General features: G+C 44.1%; 1 protein-coding gene across 1 annotated transcript in view; it reads right to left on the reverse strand.

Moving 5' to 3' along the window:
• The window catches only part of LOC308407823 (voltage-gated potassium channel subunit beta-2-like), a gene marked incomplete at both ends in the record, with an annotated part of 254,708 nt that overhangs the window by 139,467 nt on the left and 100,992 nt on the right, over positions 1-14,249 (reverse strand). Inside the window, one exon of the mRNA XM_080899720.1 lies at positions 916-960. Within this exon, the coding sequence (XP_080755846.1) occupies positions 916-960 (45 nt within the window). The remainder of the gene's footprint in view (positions 1-915; positions 961-14,249) is intronic.

Below are 14,249 nucleotides of genomic sequence, written 5' to 3' on the forward strand. Positions count from 1 at the left end.
AAACTCTGGCCCGCGGGCCAAATTTGGCCCGCAGCCTACTTACATTTGGCCCGCGAAGCCATACCAAATTACTATCAGAGCTGGCCTACTGGTATTATACAGCTAATATATATATTGTTTAGGTTTAGTATTAAGCTTTGCTTGTTCCATATTCAGTTTTTCAGCAAAACGTGTTTGAGTCCATAAGATATGATTCATTCTTATATCTGGAGGAATAAATATATTTCAATAAATATTAATGTTAGCCCGCGACTTTGTTCCAGTTTTGAATTTTGGCCCACTGTGTATTTGAGTTTGACACCCCTGTCGTAAAGTATAACCAAACTTTTGAGCGTTTGAGCCGCTTAGGCGCCGTGTTTCCTGCCAGGTAAATGACACTCCGCAATGTGGTGACGTCATTCGGGGCGACTGGAATCGATAAGGGAATCGTTTGCAAAACTGGCAAACAATTCCAAGGAATTGAAACAGTGGGAACCGGTTCTCAACAAGAAGATTATCTTGTTTATTATCTTATCTTATCTTATCTTATCTTATCTTTTCTTATCTTATCTTATCTTAAAATGTCAATCATATATATGTAGTTGCTGTAATATTCTGGAAATTTATAATCAAGCTACTTGCACATATTAGAGCTATTTCTCATACTTGGAACTTTGTTACATGTTGTATCAATTAAGTTATTTCAGTCTGTTGCTGTTCTTGTTGTCTTGGAGCAATTGTAACCACACCATTTCCTTAGGGATTATTAAGGATTTTGATTTTGATTCTGATAATTGCCTTCAAGGTCTAGATAGTTTTATCTATCTGTCAGCACCATTCTCTTATAATTAATCATCATCATCATAGAAAGTGAGATGAGTGGGCAACCTGAGAGAGAAAACATGCATACTTTTAGAAAAGACAATGAATACTTACTTTCCACCCCAGAAGATTTTGGTGGTGATAACTAAACTGGAGCGCCTTGAGAAAAGACAAATAAACACAAAAATCAGACTGCTGGATTCCAGTCATCTCAAATATAATTACTGAAAAAAAATAATGTGGAGGGTGTATATATATCCCCGCTTCTGCGGGCGGTCTATCCTTCAAGCTTGGGTCCTCTGGGAGCTTGAGGGTCCTGCGCAGTACCTTAGCTGTTCCTAGGACTGCACTCTATAGAGATCTCCAATGTTGTCCCTGGGATCTGCTGGAGCCACTCGTCTAGTTTGGGAGTCACTGCACCTATTGCTCCGATTACCAACGGAACCACTGTTACCTTCACCCTCCACATTTTCTCGAGCTCTTCTCTGAGTCCTTACTATTTCTCGAGCTTCTTGTGTTCCTTCTCTCTGATGTTGCTGTCATTGGGAACCACTACATCTATCACTACAGCCGTCTTCTTATGTTTGTCTACCACCACTATGTCCGGTTGGTTAGCCATCACCATTTTGTCCATGTCCTGGACGTCCCACAGGATCTTAGCTCGGTCATTCTCCACCCTGTGGGGGCGTCTCCCATTTTGATCTCATGACTTCCAAGTTATACTTGGCACAGATGTTCCTGTATTCTATGCCAGCCACTTGGTTATGGCGTTCCATGTATGCCTTGCCTGCTAGCATCTTACACCCTGCTGTTATGTGCTGGATTGTCTCTGGAGCATCTTTACACAGCCTGCACCTGGGGTCTTGCCTGGTGTGATAGACCCCAGCCTCAATGGATCTTTTGCTTAGTGCTTGTTCCTGTGCTGCCATGATTAGTGCTTCCGTGCTGTCTTTCGGTCTAGCTTTGTCCGGCCACTGGTAGGATTTCTGGATATCAGCCACCTCCACTATCTGCCGGTGGTGCAGACCGTGCAGTTGTCTGTCCTTCCATGATGGTTCCTTGCCTTCCTCCCCTTTCTTGGGTTTCTGCTGCCTGAGGTATTCACTGAGCACAAGCTCTTCGTGATGTATTCGTGGATGTTTGTTGTCTCATCCTGGACTATGGTGCTGACACTCACTAGTCCCTGGCCTCCTTCCTTCCGCTTAGCGTACAGCCTCAGGGTGCTGGACTTGGGGTGAAACCTGCCATGCATGGTCAGGGGCTTCCTTGTCTTGATGTCAGTGGCTTCTATCTCCTCCTTTGGCCAGCTTATTATTCCAACAGGGTACCTGACGGGCAGGGCATAGTTGTCGATTGCCCAGATCTTGTTCTTACCATTCAGCTGACTTCTCATGACTTGCCTTGCCCTCTGCAGGTACTTGGTGGTTGCAGCTTTTCTAGCGCCTCTTCCCCCAGGTACTTGTAGCTGTCCCCAATGTCTGCAATGTTGCTTTCTGGTAGTTTGATCCCCTCAGTTCTTACTACCTTCCCTCTCTTTGTTATCATCCGACTACATTTCTCCAGTTTGAATGACATTCCGATATCATTGCTGTATATCCTGGTGGTATGGTTCAGTGAATCGATGTCTCGTTTACTCTTAGCATACAGCTTGATGTCATCCATGTACAGGAGGTGGCTGACAACTGCTCCATTCTGTAGTCGGTACCATGCAGTTTTGTCCTCAGTTAAAGTCAACAACATCTTATCCCAACTGTGCACTCTTTGTGCATGGAAAATTGCTTTTACCTCACTGTCTGACAGTTTTCATGACATCACCATGTCACCATGTAGACTGGAATATGGAATATGTGTTTTTGCAAAGATGATTGTCAAAGCTGCATTCTGCTGGCCCTATCAGTAACCAACAGCTGACACAGGAGTCCCACAGTCTACCTTAATTCAGTAGCGTTATTGGTTGCACTTTCTTATACAGCTTAGTAATAAAGTTCTAGGTAAGGGTGACAAGGTAGAAACAAGTATGTAATAAAATTATTGCCACTCAATTACCAAAATAATAACCGGTTAATATCCAAGTAATATCGTGATAGCAACAGTGGTCACAGTTAGTTATACTAAATTTTATGTAATTGGATGACAACTGCTCCATTCAACACCATTCTTCCCACAGTCCTGAAGGACAAGCTGGAGAACTCAGGAGTGGACCATCACCATACTACCTGGATTTTGGACTACCTCACCAACCGACCACAGTATGTAATAACTCAGGGCTGTGTGTCAGACGGGGTTGTCTGCAGTACGGGGGCCCCACAGGGAACGGTTCTGGCCCCATTCCTCTTCACCATCTACAATGCAGACTTCTCCCACAACTCCATCCAGTGCTTCCTGCAGAAGTTCTCTGATGACTCTGCAATAGTCGGCCTCATCACTGATGGGGACGACAAGGAGTACAGAGGACTGAACCAGGATTTTGTGGACTGGTGCCAGCTGAACTACCTCCAGATCAACACTAGTAAAACCAAGGAGCTGGTGGTAAACTTCCGCAGGCACAAGCATCCTCCACTGCAACCACTGAACATCCAAGGTATGGACATTGAGGCTGTAGACAGCTCCAGGTACCTTGGTGTTCATCTGATCAACAAACTGGACTGGACTCATAATTCAGACGCCCTCTACAGGAAAGGGCAGAGCAGGCTGTACCTGCTGCGGAGACACAGGTCTTTTGGAGTGAAGGGCCCACTCCTGAAGACCTTCTATGACTCTGTGGTGGCCTCAGCCATCTTTTATGGTATGGTCTGCTGGAGCGGCAACATCTCTGCCGGGGACAGGAAGAGACTGAACAGGCTGATGCACAGGGCCAGCTCTGTTCTAGGATGCCCTCTGGACCCAGTGGAGGTGGTGAGTGACAGGAGAATGGTGGCTAAGTTTTCATTCCTGTTGGAAAACATATCCCACCCCATGCAGGAGACTCTGACAGCACTGAGCAGCTCCTTCAGTGGCAGGCTGCGGCACCCACGATATGGGACGGAGAGATTTTGCAGGTCTTTCCTCCCCACTGCTGTCAGACTCCACAACAAAGACTTTTGCAGCTGATCAAACACACACATCCACACATGTGCAATAAGACTAAGTGCAATACTCTTTTCTGACAAAGTTGTATTTTTACTCAGTTATATATAGCATTTGTATTCTATTTTTATCCTATTGCATATTTTATTCTACTGTATATAGTATTTTATTCTATTCTGTACAGTTGTGTACAGTATATTATTTGTATTGTATTCTAATTTTTGCTATATAACTTTTGCACTGTCCATTTTCTGCTGTGACAAAACAAATTTCCCATGTGTGGGACTAATAAAGGTTATCTTATCTTAGTCAAAGGAGCTTGCAAAGAAAAGTGTCTGGACTTCTTTAAGCTGCTTGAAGATGTTTCACCTCTCATCAGAGAAGCTTCTTCAGTTCAAAGGTCAAATGATGGAGAGTCCCAGATTTAAACCTAGTGGGAGTATCCCCCCGCAGAGGGACAAAAGGACCCCCTGATGATCCTCTAATCGCCTGAGCCATGTTGTGCCATGTGCTTGTGAAGTGGCTGTTTGGTCTCTCCAATGTAGAGGTCTGGGCATTCCTCGCTGCACTGTACAGCATACACGATATTGTTAAGTCTGTGAAGCAGTCCATCTGCATCTTAAGGACAAAGGTCACTCTTTTGAGGATGCCACTGTGAGCGACCATCTTTGAACAGAGGCGGTGGTTTACGACACCAACTGTCTGCCATCTATAATCCAGTTTTGAGTTCCCTCCCCAGACGCCTTAACACCCACTCACATCCTGGGCCATCTGACCTCAGGAATTTGCATGATAAGGTGGGGCCAGGTTTTACAATGAGCACACCCAAAACCCTGGCTGATTGGGACCCACACCCAATTTCACACCTTGGCTCAGGCGATTAGAGCATCATCAGGGGGTCCTTTTGTCCCTCTGCGGGGGGATACTCCCACTAGGTTTAAATCTGGGACTCCCCACCAGTTGACCTTTGAACTGAAGAAGCTTCTCAGATGAGAGGTAAAACGTCTTCAAGCAACTTAAAGAAGTCCAGACGCTTTTCTTTGCAAGCTCCTTTGACTACGATGACCTGGATGACTGAGAACCTTCAGACATCTTATCTTATCTTATTTTGTCTTATTCTGTAGTTGGTATCCGTAGACAGTCTTGTCAATTATCTCACTGAGGGTGTTCAGGCCTATGCAGAACAGCAGTGGGGACAGAGCATCTCCTTGGAAGATCCCGCACTTGATGGTGACTTGTGCTATGGGCTTAATGTTCTCCACCACATCCCCATTGACTTCCTGATGAAGGCTCTTAGGGCCCTGTTGGTCTTGTATAGGTCTAGGCATTCCAGTATCCAGGTGTGAGGCATTGAGTCATAGGCCTTCTTGTAATCAATACAGGCAGTGCACAGATTGGTCAACCTGGTCTTGCAGTCTCAGCTGACTGAGGCTATCAACATCTACGCCCTGCTCGTGATCAGGTACCCTGCTGGAATAATAAGCTGGCCAAAGGAGGAGATAGAAGCCACTGACATCAAGACAAGGAAGCTCCTGACAATGCATGGAGGGTTCACCCCAAGTCCAGCACCCTGAGGCTCTACCACACCAGGCAAAACCCCAGGTGCAGGCTGTGTAAAGAAGCCCCAGACAATTCAGCACATAACAGCAGGGTGTAAGATGCTAGCTGGCAGGGCATACATGGAACTCCACAACCAAGTGGCCGGCATAGTATACAGAAACATCTGTGCTAAATATGGCCTGGAAGTCATGAGATCAAAATGGGAGACACCTCCAAGAGGGGTGGAGAATGACCGAGCTAAGATCCTGTGGGGCTTGTAGACACAGAGAGACAAAATGGTGATGGCTAACCAACCGGACATAGTGGCGGTAGACAAACAGAAGAAGATGGCCGTAGTGATAGATGTAGCAGTTCCCAATAACATCAGCATCAGGAAGAAGGAACATGAGAACCTAGAGAAATACCAAGGGCTCAAAGAAGAGCTTGAGAAAATGTTGAGGGTGAAGGTAACAGTGGTCCCAATGGTAATTGGAGCACTAGGTGTGGCAAACAACATCGGAGATCTCTGTCCAGAAGAGCGCAGTCCTAGGATCCAGCTAAGATACTGTGCAGGACCCTCAAGCCGTCGGGCCTCTGGTAGAGGACCTGAGCTTTGAGGATAGACCGTCTGAAGGGGTAAGAGGGGAATTATTTTTATTATATATACATATAAAAGGAACGCAAATCCCTATGTGTTTGTCCTCCCTCCTGTTCACTGACAACTATTGTCCCCTTTGGTGGTGGTCCTGAGGGTTGCTGACCAACTATTGTTCATGTGAGTCATCATGTAAGCTAAGGTGGCCTGTTGAGGTCACCTGACCTCAATGAATTTTGGTCATTACCTGCAGGGTTCTGCTCTGACAAGGAAGGCAAGTAGTGCTTACCTCATCAAATCTAAAAATAGACATAGATTAAAACAAAGGGATATCTGTCTTTTCATCTCAGACTGTTTTCTGGTGGCTTACATATGCACATTGCAGATGAACCTCGGGCCTTTCTCAGTAAAGTTATCGGAGACAAAGCTTATGAGGCAAGATGCAGCTGGTTCTGCTTTCAATGCTTTATAAGATCAGTTATTATTTTTGCTTTGTGTAGAAACACAGCTGGTATTAGTAAATAAATAACATTCATTTATTGATCATCATAGCAGACAAGCCTCCTATTGGTAACAAAGCACCATGCTAACGTACCGATATACCAATTGCATTAGTGAGCAAAGCTGACCATGATCGAGATTTAGACAAGAGCTCTGTGTCATGTTTTGACACAAATGGGACTCTAAATTCCAGTGTTGGGAAGGAGCATGGCCGACTACTCGGTTGAATTTTGGACCTTGCCTGAGGAGACCAGGTGGGGTCAGCCAGCGTTGATAAGTACTCTACTGAATAACCTATGCTAAAAAGGGAGCTTCTACTGTGAGAATTGCCTGTGACTCTTTCTGCTATTATGAATTTGTGTGTAAAGGTGGATGAACACGTGTCGCGGAGCAAGAGACTACAACTCCCAGAGGCCTCTAGGATGCGGGAAAATGACACGCAGGCAGTGGCGTGGGAAAACGGGACAGGAATTCTGAGGACGAGGGTGAGCAACCCATGCAAAATGGGCGTTCCAGATCATCTCCTGAGGAGCGACAACGTTGGTGGAGGGCCGATGAGTGCTTCTACTGCGGCCGCAGAGTCCATATTGCCATCTCTTGTCCAGCACAGCCAAAAGATTGCACCCGCCAGTAGAGAGGAGAGTACGGGTTGGCGAGGTTTCCTATTTATGGTCCCCTCCACGTTTAATGCTTGCGGCTAAGCTAACTGTTCACTCGGTTTCCTACCAGCTCCATGCACTAATTGATTCTGTGGCAGAGCAAAATTTCATTGACGCCTCGGTTGCTTACTCACTCCAATTCACCGCCCTCAGTGGTCAGCGTCTCCCGGAAATTCAATTCAATTCAATTCAATTCAATTCAATTCAATTCAATTTTATTTATATAGCGCCAAATCACAACATAAGTCGCCTCAAGGCGCTTCATAGATACAGAGAAAAAACCCCAACAATCATATGACCCCCTATGAGCAAGCACTTTGGCAACAGTGGGAAGGAAAAACTCCCTTTTAACAGGAAGAAACCTCCGGCAGAACCAGGCTCAGGGAGGGGCGGCCATCTGCTGCGACCGGTTGGGGTGAGAGAAGGAAGACAGGATAAAAGACATGCTGTGGAAGAGAGACAGAGGTTAATAACAGATATGATTCAATGCAGAGAGGTCTGTTAATACATAGTGAGTGAGAAAGGTGACTGGAAAGGAAAAACTCAATGCATCATGGGAATCCCCCGGCAGCCTATGTCTATTGCAGCATAACTAAGGGAGGATTCAGGGTCACCTGGTCCAGCCCTAACTATATGCTTTAGCAAAAAGGAAAGTTTTAAGCCTAATCTTAAAAGTAGAGATAGTGTCTGTCTCCCGAATCCAAACTGGAAGCTGGTTCCACAGAAGAGGGGCCTGAAAACTGAAGGCTCTCCCTCCCATTCTACTTTTAAATACTCTAGGAACAACAAGTAGGCCTGCAGAGCAAGAGCGAAGTGCTCTAATAGGGTGATATGGTACTACAAGGTCATTGAGATAAGATGGGGCCTGATTATTTAAGACCTTGTATGTGAGGAGCAGGATTTTGAATTCAATTCTGGATTTAACAGGAAGCCAATGAAGGGAAGCCAAAACAGGAGAAATATGCTCTCTCTTTCTAGTCCCTGTCAGTACTCTTGCTGCAGCATTTTGGATTAGCTGAAGGCTTTTCAGTGAGTTTTTTGGACATCCTGATAATAATGAATTACAGTAGTCCAGCCTGGAAGTAATAAATGCATGAACTAGTTTTTCAGCGTCACTCTGAGACAGGATATTTCTAATTTTAGAGATGTTGCGCAAATGGAAGAACGCAGTCTTACATATTTGTTTAATATGTGCATTGAAGGACATGTCCTGGTCAAAAATGACTCCAAGGTTCCTCACAGTCTTACTGGAGGCCAAGGTAATGCCATCCAGAGTAAGAATCTGGTTAGATACCATATTTCTAGGCTTTTCAGGGCCGAGTACAATAACCTCAGTTTTATCTGAATTAAGAAGCAGAAAGTTAGCGGCCATCCAGGTCTTTATGTCTTTAAGACATTCCTGCAGTTTAACTAATTGGTGTGTGTTATCTGGCTTCATGGACAGATAGAGCTGGGTGTCATCTGCATAGCAGTGAAAATGTATGCTATGTCTTCTAATGATACTGCCTAAGGGAAGCATGTATAATGTAAACAGAATTGGTCCTAGCACTGAACCCTGTGGAACTCCATAATTAACCTCAGTGTGTGAAGAGGACTCTCCATTTACATGAACAAACTGGAGTCTATTAGATAGATATGATACAAACCACTGCAGTGCAGTACCTGTAATACCTACAGCATGTTCTAATCGCTCTAATAGGATATTATGGTCGACAGTATCGAATGCTGCACTAAGGTCTAGCAGGACAAGCACAGAGATGAGTCCACTGTCAGAGGCCATAAGAAGATCATTTGTAACCTTCACTAAAGCTGTTTCTGTGCTGTGATGAGCTCTGAAACCTGACTGAAACTCTTCAAATAAACCATTCCTCTGCAGATGATCTGTTAGCTGTTTGACAACTACTCTTTCAAGGATTTTTGATATGAAAGGAAGGTTGGAGATTGGCCTATAATTAGCTAAGACTGCTGGGTCTAGAGATGGCTTTTTGAGTAAAGGTTTAACTACAGCCAGCTTGAAGGCCCGTGGTACATAGCCGATCATTAGAGATAGGTTGATCATATTTAAGATCGAAGAATTAATTAATGGCAGGACTTCTTTGAGCAGTTTTTTGGAATGGGGTCTAAAAGACACGTTGATGGCTTGGAGGAAGTAATTATTGAAGTTAACTCAGAAAGATCAATTAGAGAAAAAGAGTCTAACTTAACATCAATGGTACTAAGAGTAGCTGTAGATAATATTACATCTGTGGGATGATTACTGGTAATTTTTTCTCTAATGATTAAAATTTTATTTGTGAAGAAGTTCATGAAGTCATTACTAGTTAACGTTAAAGGGATTGTTGGCTCAAAAGAGCTCTGACTTTTTGTCAGCCTGGCTACAGTGCTGAAGAGAAACCTGGGGTTGTTCTTATTTTCTTCAATCAGTGATGAATAGTAAGATGTTCTGGCTTTGCGGAGGGCTTTCTTATAAAGCAGCAAACTATTTCTCCAGGCTAAATGATGATCCTCTAAATTTGTGACACGCCATTTCCTCTCCAGATTACGAGTCATCTGCTTTAGGGTACGTGTTTGAGAATTATACCACGGAGTCAGGTACTTCTGATTAGAGACCTTAGTTTTCACAGGAGCTACAGTATCCAGAGTCGTACGTAGTGAGGAGGTGAAATTATTAACAAGATAATCGACCTCTGTTGGGGTAGCGTTCAGATAGCTGCTCTGCTCTATGTTGGTACAGGGCATTGAAGATGATAGCAGTGGGTGGATTATATTCTTAAACTTAGTTACAGCGCTTTCAGAAAGACATCTACTGTGATAAAGTCTACTCTCCACCGCTGTGCAATCAATTATTGTAAATGAAAATGTTATCAGGAAATGATCAGACAGGAGAGGGTTTTCAGGAAACACTGTTAAATGTTCAGTTTCTATGCCATATGTTAAAACAAGATCTAGAATGTGATTAAAGTGGTGGGTGGGTTCTTTTACATTTTGAGAGAAACCAATCACCCACATTACGGAGCCAATATCCTTAACCCTCTCTGGTAATCACTCTGAAACTTCTCCTGGGTGCACCACTCCCAACCAGCCAATTATACAGTCTTTTACAGCCAGAACGAGAAAGCATGGAAGAAAACATTAACAAGTCTCTCGCCGCAGGTCTAATTCGCCTGTCATCATCCCCTGTTGCTGCGGGTTTCTTTTTTGTTACTAAGAAAGACAAAAGCCTATGACTGTGCATTGACTATCGGGGTCTCACATAACAATCAAAGAAAAAGTACCCGCTGCCGCTATTGACCTCAGTATATGAACTTCTCCAGGGAGCCACAATCTTTACTAAGCTGGATCTGCGGATGCTTACCACTTGGTTAGAAGAAGGGAGGGGGATGAGTGGAAGACAGCCTTCAACACACATTTAGGCCATTTTGAGTATCTTGTCATGCCATTCGGCCTCACCAATGTCCCAGCTGTGTTTCAGGCCTTAGTCAACCACGTGCTCTGGGATTTCATAAATCACTTTGTCTTCGTCTATCTTGATGACATCCTCATCTTTTCACGTTCAGTCCCCGAATATGAACGTCACGTCAGACTGGTTTTGCAATGCCACCTCGATAATCGTCTATTCGTGAAAGGAGAGATGTGTGAGTTTCTTGTAACTATTGTTTCCTTTTTGGGCTACATCATCGAAAAAGGTAATCTCAGGGCCGACCCAGCTAAGGCTCAAGCTGTCATTAACTAGCCTGCCCCATTAAACCGTAAGCAGCTCCAAAGTTTCTTGGGTTTTGCACATTTTTACTGACGTTTCATTCGTGACTATAGTAAGCTTGCTCTGCCACTAACCCGTCTCACTTCACTCAAGGTTCCCTTCTGCTGGGAGGAGTCACGCTTGGATTATTGTAATTCGCTGTTTATGTGTCTAAGCAAAGGTTCTCTGGATCGTCTGCAGGTTGTGCAAAACGCTGTAGCTAGGCTTTTGACAAAATCCTCCAAGTACTCACATGTGACACCGTTATTATCTCAGTTACACTGGCTTCCTGTTAAATTTAGAGTTGATTTTAAGATCCTGGTCTTGACCTACAGAGCTGTGCATGGACTGGAACCTGCCTACATCTTTGATCTGCTACAGCCCTATGTCCCTAGCAGGTCTTTGAGGTCATCTGATCAGGGCTTACTTGCTATAAAAATACTAAGAGGAGGACTAAGGGGGATAGAGCTTTTGCCACTGTGGCCCCTAGACTGTGGAACTCTCTCCCCCAAGCATTAAGAACTGTGGACTCAGTAGCTGTTTTTAAAAAAACAACTCAAACAACACTGCTAAATTCAAACTCAGCACAACGGGAGAAACTTTAGAAAATGTATTTACAAATGAAAAATAGTTTCCTGAGAGGCTAGCGTGGCAAAACTGACTGCAGAAACTGAACAAAAAAATCTGTGAAAGAGAAAAGGAAAAATTATCTGGGACAGAGGAGAGTGTGGAAGAATCTCTGATCTAGTATGATTAGTCTTGGTTTAAAAACGGGTGTCGGTCACTATCAGGCAAGGTTTCAGGTGAACCCATCGTGAAACTTACCCACCCTATCATGTGACTCACTGAGATCAAATGAGGATCATTAAGGGTTTTCGCTTAGATAGCAGTCGTCCTTCTTCTCTCCTGGATCACCTGGAGCTTTCTTTAGGTGCCCAGCTTTGAAAAATGTCCAGCTGGGATAATCACATTTAATCAGGGCCTTCTTGATGTTTTTCTGCTTCCCTGGCCGCTGTTAATGTGGGGATGGTGTTTGCCCTGTGTTGTAGCATCCTGATGATATCCAGTTTGTGCTCCAGTGATCAGTGGTCATTGGTCAGTAGTCATGACAATTTGCATATGCATTTGTCAGTGGTGCTAGTTTCAGTCATTGTGCAAAGGAAGTGTTTCTAAGGTTGGGGAAACTTGGAGATAGCTGAGAATGAAAAAGTCATTTAGATGAGTTACGAAACGTTTCTCCCACTGAAAACGTTATGTCCAAATGTGTGACCAGGTGTGGATTGCAGGACTGGGTTCTCAGATGATAAGCCTTAGTTTGCTTCCAGATTGGTGGTTCTCTGTGTCCAGGACCTGGTACTTCGGTGTGTGTTGATTTTCTCAACAAAATTTGGGGATTTTCTCAACAAAACTGGGGTGGCTTTAGCTCAGGTGGTAGAGCGGGTCACCGGAAGGTCGGTGGTTCGATCCCAGGCTCCTCCTGTCTACATGCCAAATATCCTTGGGCAAGATACTAACCCCATGTTTGCCCACTGGTGGTGGTCAGAGGGCCCGGTGGGGCCAGTGTCCGGCAGCCTCGCCTCTGTCAGTGCGCCCCAGGGCAGCTGTGGGTACAATATAGCTTGCCATCACCAGTGTGTGAATGTGTGTGTGAATGTGTGAATGACTGAATGTAGTGTAAAGCGCTTTGGGGTCCTTAGGAACTAAGTAAAGCGCTATACAAATACAGGCCATTTACCATTCTCTTTAGTTCAACTTTTTTCTTACTTATTTCCTTGTTCTTACTTTGTGCTTTTGTCTGTTTTAATAGCTTTCCTTCAATCATACATAATTTATTTAGGAATTAATAGCTTTGTGTGTCGATGAGAGGAAAAGAAGAAGGGACCCAAATGTAGGACTCATGGTGAGAGTTGATGGAGTTTATTATAGTGAGTGGGATGAGCAGAACATAAGATGGCTGACTGAAATGACTAGCTGACTGACTGAACTGAACACACGGAATTAACATCATCAACAATGACACAAGAACAAACAGAAGGTAACTGAGGACTTAAATACACAGGCTGATGGTAATGATGAGAGACCGGTGAGTACAAAGCTGAACATAATCTCACTAATGATACATGGAAATAACTAGAACACAACACACAGGCAACATAAATGAGTGAGAAATAAACTGAACCTGACAAAACCAAAAACACTGGGTCAACGACCCAGGAACCCTGACACTTTTCGAGGTGGGTGCAGCCAGGTATGGGAAGACGTGTGGCTTTAATTGGACAGCTCTTGGTACACTAGGCAAACGGTTCTCAAGGTGGAATCATGGATCAGACTCCCAAGATTTGGGGCCAGCTCACGCAGCTCGGTCGATCTTGAGTCACAATTTCTCACTCCACAGATAATTCAGTATTTAATTGACGTGACATAAAATAATAATTTCCAACTAACAAGAGGAAGAAACTGGAGATGTTTGATTGACCTCTTCTTTCAAGCGTCCCGCATCTCACACCCTCCTCTGTCATTCCATTAAGGGCATTTTATTACACTTTTCAACCCAAAACTAACCCAAAAATAGAGACCACTTCACTCATCTTGAATTTAAACTTTTAGCATATTGTAGGCGGACAGGTTTTTGTGGTTGGTCCAGACCTTAAAAGGGTGCTCACCCCCCATTAACCAGTGCTTCTAACTCTCTTTAACCAGCAGCTCATGGTAACTTATGGTTAATTGGTGACTTTATTGTCCCCAATAGGAAATTGATTTGCAGCATGTCTACTCAGCAACAACACATAAATTGGATGACACTGAGTGATAGGATAGGGACAGCCTGCTGGCCACCACAAGAGCTGCTCCTTCTCACCTCACCTCACCTCACCTCACCTCAGAAAAGTCATGACACCTTTCAGGTGAGGATAAGCAATGAGAAAAGAAGGTGAAAGAATATCCCCACCATAAAGTTCTGAAGCATCCACCTCATGCTTTATTATGAGTTTGAAAGTTTGAAATAGGAAACTCAATGACTTTCTTTAGCTTTTTGGCTTCGGTCTTCATTTGCACACTCTCAAATATACACTATTTTGCCAGAAGTAAATATGTGTCTGCCTTGACACTGTATTTACGGAAAGTTTTGACCATTCTTCCTGAAAGCACATTTATGATATCTGAAACTGTCATTGGACAAGAAGGCCTGATCTCAGTCTTTGCTCTAATTCATCACAATCTGGTTCTAACAGGTTGAGATCAGGACTCTGTGCAGGTTAGTCAAGTTCTTCTACACCAAGCTTTATAGACCGCGCTTTTTGCTACGGTGCACAGTCATGTCAGAAAAGGAATGGCCATCCCCAAATTGTTT

Source organism: Rhamphochromis sp. 'chilingali' (genome assembly GCF_963969265.1).
Source record: "Rhamphochromis sp. 'chilingali' genome assembly, chromosome: 12".
NCBI classification, from domain to species: Eukaryota; Metazoa; Chordata; class Actinopteri; order Cichliformes; family Cichlidae; genus Rhamphochromis; species Rhamphochromis sp. 'chilingali'.